We start from the raw sequence: 24973 nt of genomic DNA, 5'->3' as shown, positions 1-24973 counted from the left end.
GCTCGCATGCACATCCTTGGATCACGATTGAGCTTGGGTAAGTATTGGGAGGGGGGGGGTGGCTGTGGGGAGAGATGTATACTGAAGGTTCTTTACCTTCATATATAGAATGCATGAAGGTAAAAAAAATCTTCTTTCAGCATTTAGAACCACTTTAATATTAATTATGTAAATATTGTGGAAGTTCTGCATTATATTTGCTGCAAATAAATGAATTATATTTTTTTATATATTTTGATTGATCTTTAAAAAATTATTAATGTTCCATTAGTGGTGAAGATATTGTAAGGGCCTGCATTGATGAGCACATCAGAATAGATTCTCTCCCTATAAAAGTCAATGTATAAAGGTGATACAATATGAAAAGCGGAAGTAAAATTTTGTCCGAACGAACGATCTGCCGATTTTCGGATCGTTAGTACGGTGCTTTTGACAGCTGATTCCAATTTTTCGATGATAAAAAGCTGAATGTGCAGACAATTACATTTTTGACGGATGTGAACACAACGTCCAATTTATAATTAATTAGTACGGTTTTCATCCGAAAAAAAATCATAAGAGCAAGACTACGCATGCTCAGTAACGAAGGAATACATACAAACCTATTCAACACATTACGTCACTTCTGAAGTTGAATTCGGTCGTACGAAAATTTTTGTATGGTGAGTAACTGTTTCACTTTCGATATGAGACTAGCATACAACAAAAAACGGATGAACGTTTGTCCGAAAATCTGATGGTGTGTACGAGGCTTTAAACTGACATCAAATGCAAGCTGAAAGCAAGCTGCATTTGACCCTTGAAACTAGCCTTAAAGGGGTTGTAAAGGTTCATATTTTATTTTCTAAATTGGTTCCTTTAAGCTAGTGCATTGTTGGTTCACTTACCCTTTCCTTTGATTTCCCTTCTAAATGTTTTTTTTTCTTTGTTTGAATTTCTCACTTCCTGTTTCTCCCCAGTAAGCTTTCCACCATCATCCGAGCGGTGGAAAGTCATTTAGAACAGCTTACTGAGGAGGAACAGGAAGTGAGAAATTCAGACAAAGCAAACAACGAAAAAAAAACATTTAGAAGGGAAATTAAAGTAAAAGGTAAGTGAACCAACAATGCATTAGCTTAAAGGAAACTATTTAGAAAATGAAAAACAAACCTTTACAACCCCTTTAATGCTGGATTCACACTTAAGTGATCCATTGTAGTGCATTAACTCAAGTCCCTGTAAAGCAGAAAATTTAAAATTTAAAGTCAGCAGCTACAAATACTGTAGCTGTGGACTTTTAATATTAGGACACTTGCTTGTCCAAGGATCTCGCGATGTCGGCACCCCAGTCAATTTTTCAATCGGCTCTCAGGTGCCCCCATAACAAGCTGCTTGCTTTGGGGGCACTGAACAGGAGGAAGGGGCCAGGAACACAGAAGAGGGACTGGAGAAGGAGGATCTGGGCTGCCCTGTGTAAATCCACTGCACAGAGCAGGCAAGTGTGACACGTTTGTTATTTTTATAGGAAAAAAAAAAATTAGACTTTACAATCACTTTAATAGCCATGTTGAACAGTAAAGCACATACACAATATAAAACATGTTTCTACTTCCTCTGCTCCTTACTATTAATATATTTAGCCTATGCTACAGTAAGAAACATGCTTTGTTCTCATAGGACTTTCACGCTAACCACATAAACAGTCTTGTTTTGCTTCTAGTCCAGGTTTTTGGCAAGAGAATAGACGGCATTATGTTCTCAAAACAACATACCTCTTCACGCGTGCCATTGTGGTTTCTACAACAAGTACAAAATCCTCTGCAGGAGAAAGTTGAACGCCATTGGGAAAACGCAATCCACCCATTAAAACCTTTATTTCCTTTGTCAGGGTGTCATACTCCAGCAAGCTGCAAATGACAAGTAATTATAGGATTATACTAATCTCCACGCTGTCATGTACATGAATGGACAAGGCTTCATCGCTGTCAAAATAACACCCATTTTAACAGCCTTTATTTTAGCAAACACAATTGGTCATAATGTATTTTAAAGCTGTATGACATTTTTAACAATTGCATAGCATTTAAAAAAGGTACAATACTCAACCTAACTCAATAAGGTGCAACAGGCAATGGCAATAGGATCACAGCTATGATAAATAAATTAGGCTTTGCTGACATCTCTGGGTTCCTGCACTTGGAAACTCCAAAGCACAATGTAAAAGTTCCCTTAAATGGTTTTTATTGCAACTGCAGCTGACAACTCTTCAACTGCTAACCACCTTAGATGCCCCAATAGTTAGGGAAGTCCATAGTTAGTAAAGTGTTAACAAGTAGCAGCACTTGAGTTTGCCATAGGATATAGGTGCACCCTCACCCCCTTCACTGCCACATTTGGGGGGGGGGGGGGCGGGGGTTGTAGTGATTTAACATTGACTTAAATGTATAGCAGATGGCTACTGGTCAAGTTTAAGACCCCTTTCGCTATTTTTACTGCCGATGCTTTGGGCGGATTTGCGGCACATTTCGGCTGCTACCGGGGCGGTTTTACCCCCCGCTAGCGGCGGAGAAAGGGGTTAAAGCTGCTAGCAATGCGCTGCTGCAGTGGTACAGCCGCGCTGTCCTATTGATTTAAATGGACAGCAGCGGTATACACACCGCTCCTTCACTGCTCCAAAGATGCGGCTAGCAGGACATTTTTTACCGTCCTGCTAGTGCAACGCTGCAGTGTAAAAGCCCTTTCACACTGGAGACAATGGTGCAGCTGTTTGAGGTGCTATTTTTAACACTATAGCGCCTGCAATACGCTCCAGTGTGAAAGGGGTCTCTAACTTTGCCAGGGTTGAAAAGCAAAGAATCGCGGCTGCAGCATGTAAACACCCCTGTCCACTGCTAAGTGCAGCTTAAAAGGGGGGGCCGTTGGTGAGTGGCAACAACTTGGCTCAACCGCCCATCTAACCGTGTTTCTAAACAAGGGCTTAGAGTACAGGATGCTTGCATTTATTATAAAAAGCAAATGTTTCTTCAATAAAATATGTGGAGTATATAAAGTCAACAGGAAAACTAGTCTGCAGTCATTAATGCTTGATAGAAAAAAAAAAAAAACACACACACCCTCTAGTATTGAATGATTTCATACACTCAACTAATCAAAAAACATAATGGTAATAAAATAAGCTTCTACCCAATTTGGCCCTATTGTATGTTTGTGTAAGACTATAATTGGGTCCATTACATTGTAAGCTCATTTAAAGCAAGGACAGAAGTAATTGGCCTATGCATGGTGTAAAGCACTGTGGATTTTGATGGACTACTCCAAAATACTTGCCGGCCATCGTCTGTGCCTTCCATAACTATGAGGGGGTATTCCCTTCTCTGCCATTTACTGCTGGAATCAGTAAAGTAGATCTTTCTGCCATCACTGGTCACAGCAAGGTCATTAACAAAGGACATTATCTTCCCTTGAACTGGGATCCTGGACGAAACCAGTCTCTCCACTTCACCTGTGCAAACAGATAAAAGAATCAGTAGCTGTGTCCAGTGGAATCAACACTTTAGAATATACCTCAACATCGAATATATATTTACAGAATACCTGTAACAGGATTCACTTTGAATATTCCCTGATAAGCATCTGCAACAAAAAGAGTTCCATTAGGGCCAACTCTAAGCCCCAAAGGTCTTCCGCAGTTCGGTTCATTTTCTCTTGTTCCTGTAAAAGAGAAAAAAAAAAAAGTTTTATTAAATAATTCTAAAAGAATGGAGTATAATATTATTAACAAGAAACCACAGAACCTAGATAGAAGTATTCTAATGGGATTTAGCCAAGGGAATAATTGATATATTATGAATTTCCCTTTACTTGACTTTGGAAGCTTTGAGTGCTTTACCTCTCCGGCCGCTGTCCATTCCCAACTGCAGTAGGGGGCAGTGTTGTGCACAATACAGCGCATCACACTCAGCTCCCTATTAATACAAACTTTATTTGAAGTGTACAAAAATGACACTTCGTTCATGTCGCTGTACAGGGCCAAGGGAGACGGAGGATCAGGATGGGAATAGAACTGCCCTATTGCATGCCTAGTTCCTGGCCAAAAAAAAAAAGATGCATACGCAGAAATTCCTGACAGGGAATGCACCCCTTCCCTACCTTCCACTAATGACAGTGAACATACTCTGCAAGATGGAATATGGATAACAAGAAATATGGATAATGCATGTGTGTACAGTTTTTTTAACTTCCATTTTCTGAATTTCGGTAAAAAAAAGGATATACAAGTTCTGCTTTAGAGCCGGTTCACACTTGGGCGACTCGTCAGGCAACTCGGTCGCCTGACAAGTCGCTCTCCGCTCTATTCAATAGAACCGTTCTAATAGGTGCGACGCAAGTCGCTCCGACTTTAGAAAAAGGTTCTTGTACGACTTTGGGGGCGACTTGGATTGACTTCAATACAGAAGTCATTTTGAAAGTCGCCTCTCAAGTCGTCTTGAGATCGCCTTGCCGAGTCGCCCCCCAAAGTCATGCCGCCCCTGTGTGAACCGGCACTTAACATACATTTTTATTTGCATGCAGCGTTTTTATTCCTTTCATACAGAACATGCCTCAAAGACATAAGCAAAATCAAGGCAAGTCTCTAACATCTTACTGGGCATCACAATGTTAAAATCATTATTTTTACATAACTTTCCATCGTAGGAACACATTGTAATCCTCACTGTGAAACTGTGCTATTTCCTGGTATTATAAATGGCAGCTTTACAAGGCAGTGTGCAGCTGAAACCTTAAGTGCCTATTACATCAGTAGGATCATTTTAACAAATTAAAGCACTTTGCTGAAGTTAAGCATTTTCTACAATAGACGTCTAACTAAATGTCAGTCATTCAGCAGCACAACTATACTGCACCAAAAGCACAATGTTAGCTGATATTACAGCATAATACCCTCAGGCCATGTCTTGTTAAAACATGCTAGAAAACCACTTCAACCGAATGATCAGACAGACAGAGCGTAAAGCCCTGTACACACGATCGGTCCATCCGATGAGAACGGACCGATGGACCGTTTTCATCGGTTAACCGATGAAGCTGACTGATGGTCCGTCACGCCAACACACCATCGGTTAAAAAAACAATTGTGTCAGAACGCGGTGACGTAAAACACAACGTCGTGCTGAAAAAAACGAAGTTCAATGCTTCCATGCATGCTTTGACTTGATTCTGAGCATGCGTGGATTTTTAACCGATGGTTGTGCCTACTAACGATCGTTTTTTTCCCCCATCGGTTAGGAATCCATCGGTTAAATTTAAAACAAGTTGGCTTTTTTTTAACCGATGGTTAAAAAACCGATGGCGCCCACACACAATCGGTTTGGACTGATGAAAACAGTCCATCAGACCATTCTCATCGGTTTAACCGATCGTGTGTACGCGGCCTAACTGTTGTAGTTCACTAAACAGGTGCAAAGTTAGACTTAATAATGCAAAACAGAGTCAGAAAACGGACTATGAGCCTGGGTTCACACTGATACGACACAACAGTCATACAACTTTCATCCTACTTTGCTCTGCGACATCGGTCCTACATCCATCCAACTTTCATGAACAGGATACTACTTTGATCCAACTTTGTGATAGTCTGACTTGTTCTTTGACCAATCAAAACAATCCCAGTGAGAGATAATTTCCTTTTACTGCTGCTGTAATCACATGTCGGATGTCCAAAGTGGGATGGTTAGGACAAGGCTCCTACTTTGATCCGACGTCAATGATATTCAATGGGCCTAAGTAGGATCAAAATCGGACCAAAGAAGTACAGAGAGCTTTTTTAATGTCGGGCTGACTTGTGTCAGACAGTTAAGACGGCTCTCATAGGGAAACATTGATTTTCACACGTCATGCGACATGAGCTCCCAATGTCAGAGCGTTTGTCAGACCAGTGTGAACCCAACCTAAAAGCTGCACAAACATGGACTCTTCACAGCAATATCTCTATGGCTCAATTATTGAGCAGATACCGTAGAAAGAGCTGAAAATGCTGGGACAGTGGTAATAATGGGAGATTTTAGCTACCCTAAATTGACTGGAATAATGGCACTGCTGAACTATAAACCTATTACAAGATAATAATACTAATAATACTAATAATAATAATACAGTTTATAGAATCCACTTGAATGATGCCATACTGGATCAAACCATGCAGTGCTTACAGTGAGGGAAAAAAAAAAAAAAGTATTTGATCCTTTGCCGATTTTGTACATTTGCCCACTGACAACGAAATGATCAGTCTATAATTTTAATGGTAGGTTTATTTTAACAGTGAGAGGCAGAACAATAAAAAACCCAGAAAAATGCATTTAAAAAAAGTGATAAAAATACTCCACAGAAGAGTTTTTGCTCAAAAACAATATTTAAAAAAATGGAAAAAATTAAGCTGACAAATAAAGCTGGTTTCTTTTTATGAGGAAGTAAAAACGGAGTCAAAAGAGTGGCTGTGGATATAGGGCGACAGTCAGTCACTGGCTCTCTGCCCTTCCAGTGCTGGGCTGTGGAGGGGGTGGGAGCGCATGGTTGCTCTCAGTTGCTGAGCCACGACCATATAGTTGGGAACTTTTCTGAGCCTGGACCAGCTCTGTGACATCATACGACAGCAGGTTTAGCACTCACAGAAGTGCAGAACAAACTGCTCTCCTGTGATCCATAGGGGCTATACAGCCAAAAAAGCTTTGGTTATACTTCTCCTTTATTAATAGCATGCAATGCCAAGTTGCAGCTTCTAAGGTAAACAAAATATTTTTTTTGCATTAAAAGGAGGTACAAAGTATTAATAAGGCCTCATCTGTAATATACAGTTCAGTTTTGGGCACCATTTTCCCAAAAAGTATCGCTTGTCAAACTCGCCCATTGAGTTCAATTGGATCTTGCCACAACCGTGTGTAATGCATGTGATTGCAGCGTGGTAGTGTGGAATGATAGGGTTAAATCAGGCAGTGAGGAGCTGATAGAACATCTCCTCACCACCTGCCAAATGTCCTCTAAAAAGCACGGTGACTAAAAAGGATAGAGCCTGAGATTGGTACAATGAATATTCTGCAGATCATGACCTGGAGTGAAGAACAGGTGCATGGCTCCTGGGGTTTGCAGCGTTTAAGTGTTAAACACAGGAAGAACTTGGCTGGGTAGCAGAGTGGCAGGAGAGCGTTGGGATGTCTCATAGGCATCCACAAGGCTCTTCCCAACAGAACTGAGCCTCCCCCTGCTGTACAAATCAGCTCCTCAGGCTCTTTCCTTACAGTTGTTGCTGCTCTCCACATGGACATCTGTCTGCGTACCTTTCTGAGGCTCAGAGAGTCATGCTGACAGTTAATCATTGAGGGCTGGAGAGAAACAGCCAAAGTGCCAGATGTGGCCCTTGGGCTGCAGTTTACCCAGGTCTGCCTTGACAAGTCTATGAACCCAATGAATCCTGAGGAAAGGAGACAAGGGGGCCTGTGCTCACAGTTGAGCATGATAAATAAATGAGCATCTGCTACAATAGTATTAGATGAATAGAAACTAACAAAACACTTGGGCCCCTCTCACAGAAAGGGTCAGTACAGGTGGACCTGATTGGAACCTCAATTCACCCTTATGGACTGGCGGATTCAAACGGACTTGTGTGTTGCGCACTGCAAGTTACACACACATGCTATGATTTCCCTTTGATGCCAACTTGCATTTTGTTTAAGACTCTCACAACCTACTAACACTGGTGCACTAATAGCAGGCCCTGGCATAAACCACTGCTACATATTCAAAAAAGTGATTGTAAAGGCAATTTTTTTTTTAACAAAACAGGTTTATACTTACCTGCTCTGTATAATGGTTTTGCACAGAGCAGCCCCAATCCTTCTCTTCTTGGGTCCCTCGCCGGCACTTCCGTCTCTTTCAGTATGCCACAATAGGAAGCCACTTCCTATTGTGACATACCTATGGGCTCAATCCCGAATCATCGTTAGCGCAGCGGCTCCGACCGGAACGGACAGTTTTTTATATTCAACCTACAGGCTTGAACGAAAAGAAACTAGTGGTTTGTACCAGGCTTAAAACTCTCCCACAGTCTGGGAGTGAGGAAACTGAACCACTTCTCTGGCTCATTCCAATGAGTGTGTAAATTTCAATAGTTTTCTTTTTGGCAAGGAACATAAGGATGGCCTAGAAAGTATGTGAATAGGAACTTAGAGCTCCTCCCACCAGATGAAAAGAAGAATACACAATATTCCAATACAAGATTTCTTATTTACCTATAAAAAAAAAAAAAAAAATATGTATGTATGTATGTATGTATGTATGTATGTATGTACACACACACACACACACACTATATATAGCCAGATTCACGTAGGGAGCGCGTATTTGTGAGTGGGCGTAACGTATCCTATTTACGCTACGCCTCCGCAACTTTGACAGGCAAGTGCAGTATTGTCAAAGTAAAGTTGCCGCGGCGTAGCGCAAATAGGCCGGCGTAAGCCCACCTAATTCAAATATGGAACATGTGGGCGTGTTTTATGTTAATTTATTGTAACCCCACGTAAATGACGCTTTTTACGACCGGCGCATGCGCCTTCCGTGAAAGTATCCTAGTGCGCATGCTCCAAATTAACCCGCAAAAAGCCAATGCTTTCGACGTGAATGTAAATGACACACAGCCCTATTCGCGAACGACTTACGCAAACGACGTAATCAACGAAAAATTTGACGCTGGTCCGACGTCAATACTTAACATTGGCTGTGCCTCATATAGCAGGGGTAACTTTACGCCGGAAAAAGCCTAACGTAAACGGCGTATCTGTACTGCGACGGCCGGGCGTACGTTTGTGAATTGGCGTATCTAGCTGATTTACATGTTCCAGGTGTAAATCAGCGTACACGCCCCTAGCGGCCAGCGTAAATATGCAGTTAAGATACGACGGCGTAGGCAACTTACGCTGGTCGCATCTTAGACAAATTCTGGCGTATCTGATTCTTTGAATCAGGCGCCAAGATACGACGCCTCAGACTCAGAGATACGACGGCGTATCTGGAGACACGCCGTCGTATCTCCTACGTGAATCTGGGCCACAATGTTTTTTTTCCTCTTTGCAGTTCTGTGAACATAATTACAGAAAATATATTGAAGAACCTACCACAGGGAGGTGTGCCCAGTCTTGCTATGGTGTGGATTTTGCCATCTTCAATTTTCACAATCTGCCCATCAGCAGTACCGGTATACAGGACATCTAAAGAAATATTTTAGAAATACAAGAATTCAGGTAAAGTCAAAACAATCTTTACAATTCCTGAGAGTTCCAAGAATTGCTCTCATGGTAACATATGCATTCACAAATGCATTTAATTTTTATTTACTAAGTAACACTAAAACAAATGATTTACAACGAAAGGCGTTGATGGATCTGAATGGATTTCAGGTATATGACTAACATAACTAACCCATCGCTAGGAAATAATAATCATCTGCGGTGGCAGATAAAAATTATATCCTAAATTTTCCAGAAATTACTGTATTTATCGGTGTATAACATGCACAAAATCAGGGGAAAATTTTGTGTGCATGTTATACGCCGATTCTTGCTGTCTGAGGGAAGAGGAGCGAGCGCCGCTGAATTACATAGAGCCGTGATCTCCTTCCTGTGTACCCGGGGCTCCGTCACACACAGCCACGCCTCCTGGACCCGCATTGGACCACTGTACTGTCTATCATTTCAGCAGGGGCAGGAGGCGTGGCTGTGCGTGAAGGAGCGCCGGGTACACAGGAAGGAGATCACAGCTCTATGTAATTCAGTGGCGCTCGCTCCACCTCTTCCCTCAGAGACAGCAGGGATGATCTGACACTGAAAGTTGAGACTGCAGATGGGCACTGAACAGGCAGGGCATTTTGGTAAATTTATAGGCTGCAGATGGGCACTAATCAGGCTGCACTGAAGCTGCAGATGGACACAGATCTGGCTGCATTGAGACTGCAGATGGGCACAGATCAGGCTGCATTGAGACTGCAGATGGGCACAGATCAGGCTGCATTGAGACTGCAGATGGGCACAGATCAGGCTGCATTGAGACTGCAGATGGGCACAGATCAGGCTGCATTGAGACTGCAGATGGGCACAGATCAGGCTGCATTGAGACTGCAGATGGGCACAGACCAGGCTGCATTGATGCTCAGATACCATTATTTTGCTTCAAAGTGGTTTATTAAGAAAAAAAAAAAAAATCCTGAAACTACCCTCTTAAATTGGGGTGCGTGTTATACGCCGATAAATACGGTAATCACAAAAATGACTAAATGTTTAAAGCAGACAGAAATCGCTAAACATCTGCACTATACATTTTCAGAAGAATCTTTGTGACCGTTTGCCTCTTCAAACAGCTCTAACTTATCACAGCAGTTCTGAACTTCTGATCATTTAGAATTAAATTTGCTAGGAAAAAAAAAAACATATATATTTCTAGTAAAAAGGATCGGGCCACACATTTATTTCAACTTTGAGGATGCTGGGAAGTTATAAGGTTATTCCACCTGAAAACCTTATTTCCTTTGGGATTAATAAAGTATTCAGATGCCATGGGACTGTTTTGGTCAGCTATTCTAGCACCGTCCCACTGCACGGACAAGGAAAAACACCTTGGGGCAGATTCAGGTACCTGCGCGCCTAGTTACAGCGGCGCAGCGTATTGTATTTACGCTACGCCGACGCAACTTACAGGAGCAAGTGCAGTATTCACAAAGCACTTGCTCCGTAAGTTGCAGCGGCGTAGCGTAAATGGGGCCGGCGTAAGCCCGCGTAATTCAAATGTAGAAGGGAAGCGTGTTTTTATGCTAATGTGTGATAACCGTCCGTGTACATATCCCAGTGTGCATTGCTCTTAAATACGCCGCAACGACGTATTGGTTTCGACGTGAACGTAAATTACGTCCAGCCCTATTCGAACGACTTACGCAAACGACGTAAAAAATGCAAATTTCGAAGCGGGAACGACGTCCATACTTAACATTGGCTGCGCCTCCTAATAGCAGGAGCAACGTTACGACGAAAAAGCATTACGCAAGCGACGTAAAAAAGTACTGCCGGGCGCGCGTACATTTGTGAATCGGCGTAACTAGGTAATTTGCATACTCTACGCCGAAAACAACAGGAGCGCCACCTAGCGGCCAACGTGACAATGCACCCTAAGATACCACGGGCAGTCGTATCTTAGGCTAATGTCGGCGTATCTAGCTTTCTGATTACAGAAAGAAGATACGCCGGCACAGATTTGAATTTACGCGGCGTATCTATAGATACGCCGGCGTAAATTCTCTCTGAATCTGGGCCCCTGTCTCCCATGTACCTTGTTCACACCACTGCGCCATAGGGGGTGTGCAGGCATGGTGCACTGAAGAAAAAAAAAAAAAAAGCACTGTATGCAGTACTTTTTATAAGTGCAGTGCGAGACAATCCACTGCCTCATACTACATGGTCAGCAATTAAACTTTATGAGATTTCTGCGTGACATCTCAATAAAGTTTGTATAAAAAAAAAAGAAAGTGCTTTCTTTATCTCTGGTGTGAACCAGCCCTTAGGCTTTCGGATATAATAATGTTAGACCATCTGTTGGGCTATTATTGCCGATCGTCCTCTACTGGGGAAATTTTCCCTCATCGTCTACAAAAAAAAAAAACACCAGAAATTAGGGGGAAATTTCTCCAAAGGAAAAAATACGACCTTTAAGGCCTAGTACACACGAGAGGATTTATCCGCGGATACGGTCCACCGGACCGTTTCCGCGGATAAATCCTCTCGAGGATTTGCGAGGATTTGGATCCGATGGAGTGTACTCACCATCGGATCGAAATCCGCGCCGAAATCCCCTCGCGATGACGTGTCGAGCCGTCGCCGCGATGATGACGCGGCGAAGAGGTCATATAAGGAATTCCACGCATGCGTCGAATCATTACGACGCATGCGGGGGATCCCTTCGGACGGATTGATCCGGTGAGTCTGTACAGACCAGCGGATCAATCCGTTGGGATGGATTCAAGCGGATAGATTTGAAAGCATGTCTTCAAATTTTTATCCGCTTGAAATCCATCCCAGGGGATAAAAATCCGCGGAAACAGATCCGCTGGATTGTACACACCAGGGGATCTATCCGCTGGAGCCGGTCCGCGGATCAATTCCAGCGGATGGATCCTCTCGTGTGTATGGGGCCTTAGAGCTGTCATTAGAACAGATGTCTCCAATGGCAGATTTCACCTTCACTCCTGTTTTAGTCAAAGGACATAAAGTGAGGATGAATCTCCCAAATGGGAAAACAGACAATAAAAATCTTAGAGAGGTTCTAACCATTCTCTAGTCTGACTTAGGCTAAAGGAAGGATTTGGTTGGGGACCCCTATATAAAGGGAAATTTTTTAAGTGCCCAGAGATAGGATTTAAAGTGGTAGTAAAGTCCACTTTAACTTGTACCTACAGGTAAGTCTATAATAAGGCATACCTTTAGCTACAGTGAATATCTCCTAAACCCGCATGGTTTAGGAGAGATTCACACGGGATGCAGCCGGTGAAATCACTGGCGCATGCAATCTGAAGGGACGGCATACCCGTGCTGTACCTTCAGAGTTCTGTGTTGCGGAGGTAACTGCCAGGTGCATGCGCAGGAGTGACGTCATTGCGGCTTGGCCTATCACACACCTGGAGCCCACGAACCCGGAAGGAGGACTGTGGGAAGATGGAAGCCCTTGGCACCGGTGACAATGTGCCACTGAAGGGCTTTGTTTTAAAAGGAACCATGCCATAATGTGCCAATATGCGGTGCAGGTGTATTTTTTTTGTTCTTTAAGGATTTTACTGCCGCTTTAAGCTGACCACTTGTCACCAGCAAATATTTAACTAAACCACAGGACTCCTGTGATCTTCATTGTGCAACCTCATTAAGCAAACAATTAAAAATAAAATTTAGAATTTTTTGCTTTTTTTTTTTCACCAAAAAGATCTTTTACAAAATCCCAGGATAAAGCCTTTTATATGTCCTCTGAACATGCTCCCCCCGCCCCCCCCCCCCCCATTTTCAGTTAATTTCCTACAGTTGTGTTCAAAATTATTCAACCCCCCAATGCTGTAAAGGGTTTTAGGGAATTTAGTGTACATTTGTAATTGTATTCAGAATGAAATCCTACAAGGACTTCTTAAAGAACCATATGCAACTAAAATGACATCAATCGGTTTTGTAATACAGTAGTAAATGTTTATTTTGTGAATTCTTCATTTACACAATTATTCAACCCCTTAAAGACTACCACTCTGAAGAACATAGGTTCATTGAAGTGTATTCAATCATGTATTGAAAACACCTGTGGATGTCAAGGAGCAGCAATAAAGCCTAATATGCATTAATTAGGCAGCTTTAAAATGACTGTGATACTCAGCTCCTTCTAGACATTTACTGGTGTGGTTACAAACATGGTGAGGTCAAGAGATTGATCCAGGAAGACAAGAGAAGAGGTGATTACTCTTCACAGGAAGGGCAATGGCTATAAGAAGATTGCAAAGATGTTAAACATACCAAAAGACACCATAGGAAGCATCATTCGCAAATTCAAGGCAAAGGGCACTGTTGAAACGCTACCTGGTCGTGGCAGAAAGAAGATGCTGACTTCAACTGCTGTGCGCTACCTGAAGCGTAGAGTGGAGAAAAGTCCCCTTGTGACTGCTGAGGAACTGAGAAAAGATTTGTCAGATGTGGGTACTGAAGTTTCTGCTCAGACAATACGGCGCACACTGCGTAATGAAGGCCTCCATGCCAGAACTCCCAGGCGCACCCCATTGCTGTCTCTAAAGAATAAGAATAGTCGACTGCAGTATGCCAAAAGTCATGTGGACAAACCACAGAAGTTTTGGGATTGTGTTCTGTGGACTGATGAAACTGTTTGGGCCCATGGATCAACGCTATGTTTGGAGGAGGAAGAACAAGGCCTATGATGAAAAGAACACCTTGCCCACTGTGAAGCATGGCGGGGGGTCAATCATGCTTTGGGGCTGTTTTGCTTCTGCAGGTACAGGGAAGCTTCAGCATGTGCAAGGTACCATGAATTCTCTTCAGTACCAGGAGATATTGGATGACAATGTGATGCAGTCCGTCACAAACCTGAGGCATGGGAGACGTTGGACCTTTCAACAGGACAATGATCCCAAGCATACCTCCAAGTCCACTAGAGCATGGTTGCAGATTAAAGGCTGGAACATTTTGGAGTGGCCATCACAGTCACCAGACTTAAATCCGATTGAGAACCTCTGGTGGGACTTAAAGAAAGCAGTTGCAGTGCGCAAGCCTAAGAATGTGACTGAACTGGAGGCTTTTGCCCATGACGAATGGGCGAAGATACCCGTAGATCGCTGCAAGACACTTGTGTCAAGCTATGCTTCACGTTTAAAAGCTGTTATAACTGTAAAAGGATGTTGTACTAAGTACTAAGATTGAATGTCACTTGGGGGTTGAATAAAACTGATAATGATGTGAGCACAGAAAAGACATTTGTGGTTATTTTATTATAAATGTTATGTTATATTTGTCTGACCTACACGTGCCTCTTTGATTTAATTGTAAGCAGGATGACTGAATGATCAAAATCAATGTCAAACTGGCCAAAACAATCAATTTCAGTGGGGGGTTGAATAATTTTGAATACAACTGTAGATATGCCTGTCTGATGTTGTTGGTCCTAAGAATGATGATCAAAAAAACCTAAAATGATAACTCACCACCAATATTTGCAATAGATTCTGGGCCTACCAACTGGTCTTCGTACAGGCGCTCAGCTTTTCTCAGCTTAAGGTTTGCCTCTAGGGCACCCATCATTAGAGGAGGCGTTGGAAAACTAAAAGAAAAACAAACAAGATAAATTGGCAAGAGGTAATTTTATAACAATCATGTACCACACAGAGGTGTATGACGCCTGACTGGATTAAATTTGCTTAAACAGAGGGCTGGAATATCTGAAGTAGCATTCCTGACATTACATGAGCAAATACAACCTGCAAAAGCTTCAGCTTCAAGAGGCAACATTCTTTTTTATACCACTATACTCTAAAGCACACAGACTGTCCGATTAGGTCTATGAAGGACGTGGTGGCGGTAGGGAGCATAGCCTGATACCTGCCGGTATTTGGTAGAAAACAACTGCAAGTGAGCAAAAGTGATCTTACAAGGCAAGTGCTTCCTCTGTTTTGGGCATCAGGTGCTGTCCCCTGTTGCCCATATACCCAAGTGTAATCCAATCCAGCGAAGCAGATGATCAGCAGTGGCGTCTCCAGCTTTCATATTTAGGGGGGGCACATGGGGGGACAGGGACAAAAGTAGGGGGGCCAACTATAAAATGCAATTATATATATATATATATATATATATATATATATATATATATATATATATATATATATATATATCCTGGGGCCCTTTACTACGATCCCACTATGGGCCCTTTCACATGTTCTGCAGTGAGCTCCCTTCCTACTATACTGGGGCCCCCCAGGGTGGCAGAAAACAAGAGATATATGTCACCAGCACACCAAGAAAATATAAGGGTCCAAAGCAGTGGGAGAACTATCATTGTTGCAAAGGTTGTCTTGCCACCGGGCCCTGGTGTTCTGCCACAGTGGGGATCCCCAGCTGTCCTGTCCCTGCTATTTACAGCGCTGGTCTGGCATCTGTCTCCTTGGCAGCGGCGGCAGTCTATTAGGACCTAGTGCTGGTGACATTATGGGTGCATGCAGGGGAAGGCTGGCACTATTGGTTATAGAGAGCCGAGCCCCCAGCTGGTCACCTAGCAGCAGTAATGCTGTATAACCTCCTCTGTTGACATGCTGATCGGCATGTGATCCAGGTGATGCTCCCAGTCAGATCTAATAAACACAGTATTTATTAGCATCAAGAGTACAACCACATAAATATAATCAACCGTATGATCAGCAGCCATGTGGGCTCTATGCCTGTAAAGCGTGGGCTTTGATCAATAAAATCACTGATATTTATTACTAGGATTTGACTAAGAGCATCACCTGGATTGCATCCCGATCAGCATGTCAGAGAAGGGTCCACTGCTGCTAAGCAACCTGCAACCTGCAGGGAGCTCAACTGTCTACAACCAATAGAGATGGGCTCGGGTGTATTTGAAATCCCACATGCCCGATCCCGCCAGGAAGCCGACACTCCACAGTGCTAATCAATGTATGGGCTGCCTAAGAGCTAAGACCAGCCATAGACAGTTTAAATCTCAGCTGGTTCAGCAGAAACTGGCTGAGATTTAAACCATTAATGAGCAGATTCTCTTATAATTATCACTAGTGGTTGCCGTATAGTCACTAGTGATAATCACTGTTTGTCAGGAGAATATAATTGCCGGGCAGGAGGGATATTCCCCTGTCACCACTGTCTGTTGATGGGGGGAATCATGCAAGTTTCTTTCCTGCAATCTGTGGATGCAGGAAAGAAATTTGCACCGTATATTATCTGCCTAACTGAAAGTGAAAGTAAATTGTGAATGTTTTGAAAGAACAGGAGAGGGGGAGGGAAACAGATGGGGGGGGAGAGAAGGGATGGAGATAATGTAGTTCAGTGATTACAGTGTACTGCAGTCTGCAGTGCACACACTTAAACACGGTCCAGGCTAGAATATCTGGTTGTGTGAGTGCTCGCATTATGCAGTGTCGGCGAGCAGAGGGAGGGGGAGGAATCCCCCGCAGAGCTGACTGGGGACGCTCTCCCTCTCGGGGAGCAAAATACAAAAATTGCAAAAAAAAAAAGGCAATACCCATCCCATCTAAGGATACCTATACACAATTGCTGTAATGAAGGACATCAAAACCCATCTGCTTTTAGTGGTTGCTGTCAACTTGATCCTGCCATCTAATGTCTCTTATTACCCTGGTGAAATATTTCCACAAAATAGAGTTTTTCCAAGTTCCACAGCCAGTAAAAAGCCATATGAAGGTGTCACATTCCTCAGAACATGCCAGAAGACTTACTTCCACATGATGATACCCTTGTGTGCTTTGGATGGCGGAGACAGAAATGAGGGGAAATCTTCCTAAAGGAGCTTTTAAAGGCATGAAAGAATCCTGGAGATTTTACCCAGCAGTGCTGGCCTTAAACTGATATCATATAGCTAGATTCACCTAGCCCCGCGCAACTTTAAGGCGGCGTGGCGTATCGTATTTACGCTACGCCGCCTTAAGTCAGAGAGGCAAGTACTGTATTCTCAAAGTAATTGCCTCCTAACTTACGGCGGCGTAGCGTAAATGCGGCGGGCGTAAGCGCACCTAATTCAAAATAGGCTGAGGGGGCATGTTTAATGCTAATTTAGTTTGACCCAACGTGATTGACGTTTTTTTGGAACGGCGTATGCGCCGTCCGCCTACATTTCCCAGTGTGCATTGCGGCCAAGTACGCCGCACGGTCCTATTGATTTTGACGAGAACGTAAATAACGTAAATCCCTATTCGCGGACGACTTATGCAAACAACGTAAAATTTTCGAATTTCGAAGCGGGAACGGCAGCCATACTTTAACATTGGCTACGCCACCTAGGGGGCATCTTTATCTTTAGGCTGCCTATCTCTTACGGAAACTGCGTATCTGTACTGCGTCGGCCAGGCGTACGTTCGTGAATAGGCGTATCTAGTGATTTACATATTCTAAGCCGACCGCAATGGAATATTGCTGCGATTTGGCATGTAAAATCAGCGGCTATTGCCGGCAATGGCAATGTCCGAATCAGTGCAACGCCGACTTTGTGTCGCCGCCCCGATTCCCAAAAGTAGTTTCTGTACTACTTTTGGCAACTTTGGGTGCGATTTCAATAGACATCTATGCAGGAACCCTCACAGAAATCTCTCAAATTGCCCCCGAAGTCGGACTGACATGCGGGTATGAAATCGTGCTGAACTCCCACGATTTCAATCCTGATGCCAGTGTAAACCAGTGTTAATTTCGTTGACTAAAACATTTTAGTTGACTAACTTAATACCATTTTAGTCGACTAAAAAATATGACAAACAATTGACATAACTAAAATATGACTAGAACTAAAATGGCATTTTAGTCAAAAAAGACCAGGACTAAATTGAAATTTGACGTAAAAATTAACACTGATCTGTAGTGCATGTTCATACCTCAATAACAAATTTGATTTTTCACTCCAGCAGTATATGAGTTAGGAAATTGTAGAGAAAAGCTTAAATAATGCATTACAATTTTACTACACCCATTTAGTTTTAGTTGACTAAAATATACTGGAGATTTTTGATTAAAATGTCCTGGAGATTTAGTTGACTAAATACAGCTAGAACTAAAACAATTGCAGAAGACTAAAATGGAACTAAAACTAAAATGCCATTGTAGTCCTAAGACCAAGACTAAAACTATATCGAAATTTTCTGCCAAAATTAACACTGGTGTGAACCTAGGCTTCAAGTGGGAGTATACATTTATACTTTTGAATATACATATTGAAAATTACTTTGATCCCCTGTTTTTTTCAGGGTAAGTGTAGTTTGTGTGATATCTGGGGGGGGGGGGGGGGTATTTGAGGAGCCAGGTCCCATATGCATTTATGGCATATTTATGTATTTGTGTGTTATAGAAGATAAAATTCTCTGTGTTCTCCTCCTCACAGTAGCCTCTATGTTTTTCTTTGTACTCTCCCGGATACAGTACTTTGATACAGGGCTGTCTTAATGAGTGGCACTGCCCAGGGGCCCCATGCTGCACGGGGGGCCCCTGCACTTTCCCCAAAGCAACCGGTCCTTGAGCCAATTCTACCCATAAATTGGGGGCCCCATGATGGCAATGAGAGTGATGGATACACAGGGGAGGCAGGCTGGCAGCGGTGCACTGTGTAGAACGATATCCATTTCACAGCCAGCAAGAGTGGGCAGGCGGAGCACCAGTGATGCTCTGACCCTGCCCTATGCAGCTTGAATGCTTGGGACTCGAAGGCTGCGGGGTAGGAGCTGGAGTGGGAGCTGCTGAATCGGCAGCACCGAGAGCCCATCTGCGGAATTTGCAATGTGTATGCTGTCATGGTGAACCCAGCTGTCCAACACTGTTTGCACCGAAGGGCTCAGAATGCCCGGAGGGATGCTTCCTCCTCCACCCCTACTTCTGCCTGCTTGATTGGTATAGGCGAGTTCAGTGCTGAAGGTGGGTATGCATGGATGGAATAATGGTGCTGGGGGGGGGGGGGGGGGTATCAAGGGTGCATGGGGAAAAACAATGCTGAGGGGGGATCTGGGGTGTATAGGGGGTAGCAATGCTCTGGGTATCTTGGGTGGCTATAAGGGATGTAGTGGGGTTATAATACCAGGGGTATCTTATGGTATATGGTAACAGTGCTGGGGGGGAATATCTAGGGTGTAGAGGGGTGAGAGTGCTGAGGACGCATGAACCTAGCAGATATATTATATGCACAACTTTCTTTTTTTGTATTTTTGAAAACAGACCTCACTGCATTCACATTCTGTTCTGTTTTTGACGAAGAGGGCCGTCCTGATCATTGTTTGTCTTTAACACCTTCTTGTCCTTGCTTGAAAGCCTTGTGCCATTGGTACACTTTTTAAGATGATAGCGCATTTTCTTCATAAGCTTTCCTCACCATTTCTGATGCACTTTTACACAAAATTTTATCCCGTACCGCTATTCCAAACGTGCTTGCAATTTTTTCAATACGAGGCATTTGAACACAGTGTCACAAAAAAGAATGCCTCAACTCTGATGGGGCTTGAATGCAACTGATCAGTGTTCCAACATATGCCTGCACCCCACCCCAAGTGACCTTGGCCAGCTTCTCTCTTCACGGAGCCCTTCTCGAGCGCAGGAACGTCATTATATTCTGGACACACCCTGCGTTTCAATAATCTTGCTCATTGTAGACTTTCTACCATTCGCCATATCCTAAGATCATACAAAAAGGTGGATCCTGAGGAAGCAATATTTTATGCGAAACATGTCGATCCACAAATTTAATGGGATATACATTGTATACCCAATATGGCGATTGCATGGATATGTTTTTTTAATGTATTTGTAACGTTTTTTTGTATTGGCAGAATTAAAATCCCCATGCTCCAGTCTCCCTTTTGGGTTACTGGGAGTTCTATAATTTAATGCCTAAAACAACGTAACCTCATTTGTGTAAAATGCTAGTCTCCCCAATGTAATGTCTCCCTATGTAATGGAGATGAGCACAGGGAAAGATGCATTTGAAGTCCAGCCTGTGTGACAGACATGGTTCCCTGCATGGATACAGTTGAGGAGTGAGCATAGCCATCCAGGGACAGAAAGTGTTTTATTTTCAGGACTACCAAGGTAAAAAGCCTGAAAAGAAAACTAATGCAGCCAACACATCTAAGCACTGCTAAGCCTCGATAGATTGCATTTTTGTTTCTGGGTTTAGATTTGCATTAAGGGAAATCGACCTTTACCTTACATTTTTTTTTTAAGGTGCCTGGAGTTTATCCTCTTATGTATACTGTCTATAACCATTAAATCTCCACTCCCATGTCTTCAAAATTCCACATAAAACTTAACACAGCAGAATTCTTTACATAACCCAGAAGACAGGAAGATTTATTGCACCTGACAGGGAAACGAATAACTGAAGAACAACATTTTAATCTTTTCTCGGCCTCTACAGGGGGTTAAAAGCGCCCCGCTAGCCAACGCTCATAACGCCTCAGTGTGAAAGGCCTAAGGCGATTTTAACCAGACGTGCAGCCAACCAGAATTTTCTGTGCAGCTTCAATGCCATAGAGTGTAATAAGTCGCAAGAAAACAGCATTGCCAAGTCACACTGGAAATGGCATGACTTTGCAGTCGCACTAGTGAGAGCGGAGCCTAAGAGTGTACTTCCCAAAGTCTGTTCTGTATAACTTCCCCTCTAACTGCTTCCTGCATCAGCCTTTGTATTCACATTTCCAAGACAGGTTTGAACATTTTTTTACATAAGGTTTTCTAGGATCATCAGCAGCTCTGCATTCCAATATCCAAAATCCAGACAAAAGGGAGAAGGGTGAGCTAGTGTGTTCCAGTAAATGTTATTAAAAACTGAACTGCTCAGTAGGTAGTCTATGTTTACTGTACAGGTCTCATTTGTCATTTTGAAATGAGTGCATCAATTCAACCCAACAGTAAAATGTCTGCTGCAGCCGAGCACTTTAAAATTCTGCCCTTTAGAATGAAGACAGAAGCAAAGGAAAAGCTATGATATTGTGTTGCCTTACCTTAACACATGGGGCTCTATGGGGCTCTCTAGAAGACAGATGGCTGCCAGCGAAGGAATGATCAGTGCCAAGGCCAGGCATGTTAAGGTGGCACGGAACACTTTGCCGCTGTATGTGCTGTGGATCAGAAAATATCAATATTTACCAAACAGGAATAAAAGTAGGAGAGACTTGAAAAAGGCATTTTCATATGCAAGGTTGGCCATACATTATACAATTTTCCTTTAGATTTATCAAATTTAAATAATATGAGATCAAACCTAAACACCTTCATTTGTATGCAATCAGGCAGGCCCTTGCACTACATAATTGAAGGTAAATCTAAAGGAAATTGAATAAGAAAATGGTATAATGTATGACCAGCTTAAACTGACACTACAGTAAAACATTTTTTTTTAAATAACAAACATGTTATACTTACCTCCACTGTGTGGCTCGTTTTGCAAAAGTAGCCCCGATCCACGTTTTCTGGGGTCCCTCGGCGGCTGTCGTGGCTCCCCCTCCGCAAGAGCTTTGCACCTTAATGCGAGCATGCATGGTGGAAAGCTCTTGCGGGCGCTCTCCCGTGATACATCGGTGGCCATAGCCGCCGACTGTATCACTCGGCCCCGCCCCCGGCGCGCTGCGTCATTGGATGTGATTAACAGCAGCGCGTATATCTGCTTAACCACTTAACCCCCGGACCACATTGCTGGTCAAAGACCAGGCCAGTTTTTGCGATTCGACACTGCGTCGCTTTAACTGACAATTGCGCGGTCGTGCGACGTGGCTCCCGAATAAAATTCGAGTCCTTTTTTTCCCCACAAATAGAGCTTTCTTTTAGTGGTATTCGATCACCTCAGCGGTTTTTAGTTTTTGCGCTATAAACAAAAATAGAGCGACAATTTTGAAATTGAATATTTTTGACTTTTTGCTATAATAAATATCCCCAAAAAAATAATATAAAAAAAAAAAAGTTTTTTTTTCCTTCAGTTTAGTCCGATACGTATTCGTCTACATATTTTTCGTAAAAAAGAAACAAAAAACGCAATATGCGGTTTATTGATTGGTTTGCGCAAAAGTTATAGCGTTTACAAAATAGGGGGTAGTTTTATGGCATTTTTCTTAATATTTTTTTTTACTAGTAATGGCGGCGATCAGCGATTTTTATCGGTACTGCAACATTATGGCGGACACTTTTGACACATTTTTGGGACCATTGGCATTTTTATAGCGATCAGTGCTATAAAAATGCATTGATTACTATAAAAATGCCACGGGCAGTGAAGGGGTTAGCACTAGGGGGCGAGGAAGGGGTTGATCATGTTCCCTGAGTGTGTTCAAACTGAAAGAGGGGTGGACTGACATGGGGAAATGACAAATCGCTGCTTATACATTGTATGAACATACGACCGGTCATTTCCCCCGCCGGAAAGGACCGGGAGCTGTGTGTTGGAGCTATAACGAGCTACCGCCGGGCACGCGCGTCAGGGGCGAGCGGGGTGCGCACCCTATTGGCTGCTCGGCGAGGTGACGTATAGCTACGTGCTCTCGCCCAGCATAACTGCGACGGCTGGTCGGCAAGCAGTTAATCACTATGGACTTTTTTTGTGCATCGGCACGCTATTTATTATTGATTACTTTTTTATTATTTATTTAACTTATTCACTTTTTACTTCTGACACTGTTAGTGTGTTATTAGCGCCAGCCAATGGCTGCGCTGCTTTCAATCCATCCAGTGTAGGTAATCAATGGCCAGGCTAGGAACCAAAGGGGATGACTGGGACGAGCGTGGGACTTTCGAGGGGTCAGGTAAGTAAAGTACTGTCTGATGTTTTTTCACCTTTACAACCACTTTAAGGCTGCTTTCACACAGATGAGTGTGAAAGCAGCCTTAAGCATCAATATTGTTTAACCAGCAACACAGCTCTGTTTACAATAAACTCAGCCAAACAGCAATCATGTTTTGTTATATGCAAGTCATTACTAATTTAGAGTTGTTGGGCCCCATTCTCAATGGCAATGACATACACGCATTTATAACAATTCTAAATGTATATACAGTAGATGCATGCAATCATTTTAAATGGTATAATTCACACTGTGCGTTTGCCTGCATTCAATTTAGCTTTGTTTAGGCCGGGTTCGCCCTATGAATTACACAGGAATGTGCAGAGCATTTCTGTGCAATTCACATGCAATTCAGTGCGGTGCAACATGAGCCTATTCATTTTAAATGGGCTAAAATCGCATTTAATTGCACCAAAAGTAGCGCATGCACAACTTTTGGGAACGCACTGCAACCGGATCACATGGTACTTTTGTACCATTGTAGGCAAACGCACTTCAGGGGGGACTTGACATCCACCTTGTCTGTGCGGATGGCGTAATCTGTTTTTTTTTCAGCCTTTTGACTAAAGAAAAAAAAAAAAGTGTATGGCCAACTTTGTAAACAGTCATGTCGTTAAAATCATGAAACCAAATAACGCCTGACCTGTCCTGCGTGCCAACATGGACGTCTGAGGCAGGACAAAGTACAGAAATCTTTCAACTGCTCTTATTGCAAAACGGTCACGCTTTATCCTACATTGGTGTTTCATCAGCCTGAATGAATGAAGATCATGAAACTTTCATAATCAAAGAAAAAACAGAACCAGCATGTATGTACCCTCACCCCCTCTGCCCCCCACCACCAACCCACACAAACAGACCACCTCCCACTGCCACTAGAAAACGAAAAGCAACAGCTTATAAATGCCGCCGTTTGCCAACACATATCCACATTTTTAGAAGTTTAACCAAAAACATAAGTATATCTTTTGTTTAAAGCCCAACCCCAGTCAAAACAGGTATGAAGCATGCTCATGTACTGAGAAGGGAACGTGCACTGCCAAAAATGTCTTTGTTTTTGTTTCATTTTTTTTGGGGGTCGTTATCATCGAAATTCGTTATTTCGAATAAATTGTTAAAATTCGAAAATTAAAAAATAAGAAAGAAAATCCGAAAAATTCAAAAAGGACAAAAATTTGAAATAAAACTACGGTAACTAATAATAACTAACTACTAAATTATAACTACTAAATTATAGGTATTGGAATTTCCTTTCAAATTTGTCCGTTAGTGTTACGAATTATCCGAAATAACAAATGCCGCATCTATGAATGGAACGTAACGAATATTAATAATAATGTTTTTATTATTAATCATCACTATTATTAATTTGTTATGTTCCATTCGCTTAGAAGCAGAATTCGTTATTTTAGGCAATTCGTAACTTTGGATAAATTCGTATTCATTACGTTCACCAACAGCCAAATTTTAAAAGGAATTCCAATACCTATAATTTAATAGTTAGTAATAATTATTATTACCGTATTTATCGGCGTATACCGCGCACTTTTTTGCCCTGAAAATCAGGGCAAAATCGTGGGTGCGCGATATACGCCGATACCCGTGCCAAGTTTGAATACTGCGCCGGCATATACCGAGCGCAGTACACTCGTGTATAGTCGGGCAGGCTCGGCTCCTCTCGCGCTCACGTCCTGGACGTACAGGACGTGAGCGCGAGAGTAGCCGAGCCTGCCCGACTATAAACGTGTGTACTGCGCTCGGTATATGCCGGCGCAGTATTCAAACTCGGCGCGGGAAAGCGGGGATCGAGCGGGAAGGATGCCGCAGAAGGACGCCGGACCCGACGAAGAGGACACCCGCTGCCGCAGACGGGCG

The 24973-nt window shown here is 42.9% G+C and overlaps 1 protein-coding gene across 2 annotated transcripts in view; it reads right to left on the bottom strand.

Annotated features, from left to right (window-relative positions):
* The window catches only part of LOC120937617 (adipocyte plasma membrane associated protein), a 45878-nt gene that overhangs the window by 11854 nt on the left and 9051 nt on the right, over window positions 1–24973 (bottom strand). For both annotated transcript variants that reach the window (XM_040350992.1, XM_040350993.1), the window contains exons 2-7: window positions 21269–21385; window positions 14753–14868; window positions 9144–9236; window positions 3574–3690; window positions 3307–3481; window positions 1752–1886 (exon numbers count right to left, since the gene is read on the bottom strand). In XM_040350992.1, coding sequence (XP_040206926.1) covers window positions 1752–1886; window positions 3307–3481; window positions 3574–3690; window positions 9144–9236; window positions 14753–14868; window positions 21269–21385 — 753 coding nt within the window. The remainder of the gene's footprint in view (window positions 1–1751; window positions 1887–3306; window positions 3482–3573; window positions 3691–9143; window positions 9237–14752; window positions 14869–21268; window positions 21386–24973) is intronic.

This window comes from Rana temporaria, chromosome 4 (assembly GCF_905171775.1).
Source record: "Rana temporaria chromosome 4, aRanTem1.1, whole genome shotgun sequence".
In the NCBI taxonomy this organism is placed as follows: Eukaryota; Metazoa; Chordata; class Amphibia; order Anura; family Ranidae; genus Rana; species Rana temporaria.
The sequence above is the reverse complement of the archived record's forward strand: the minus strand, read 5'-3'. Positions and strand labels throughout refer to the sequence as shown.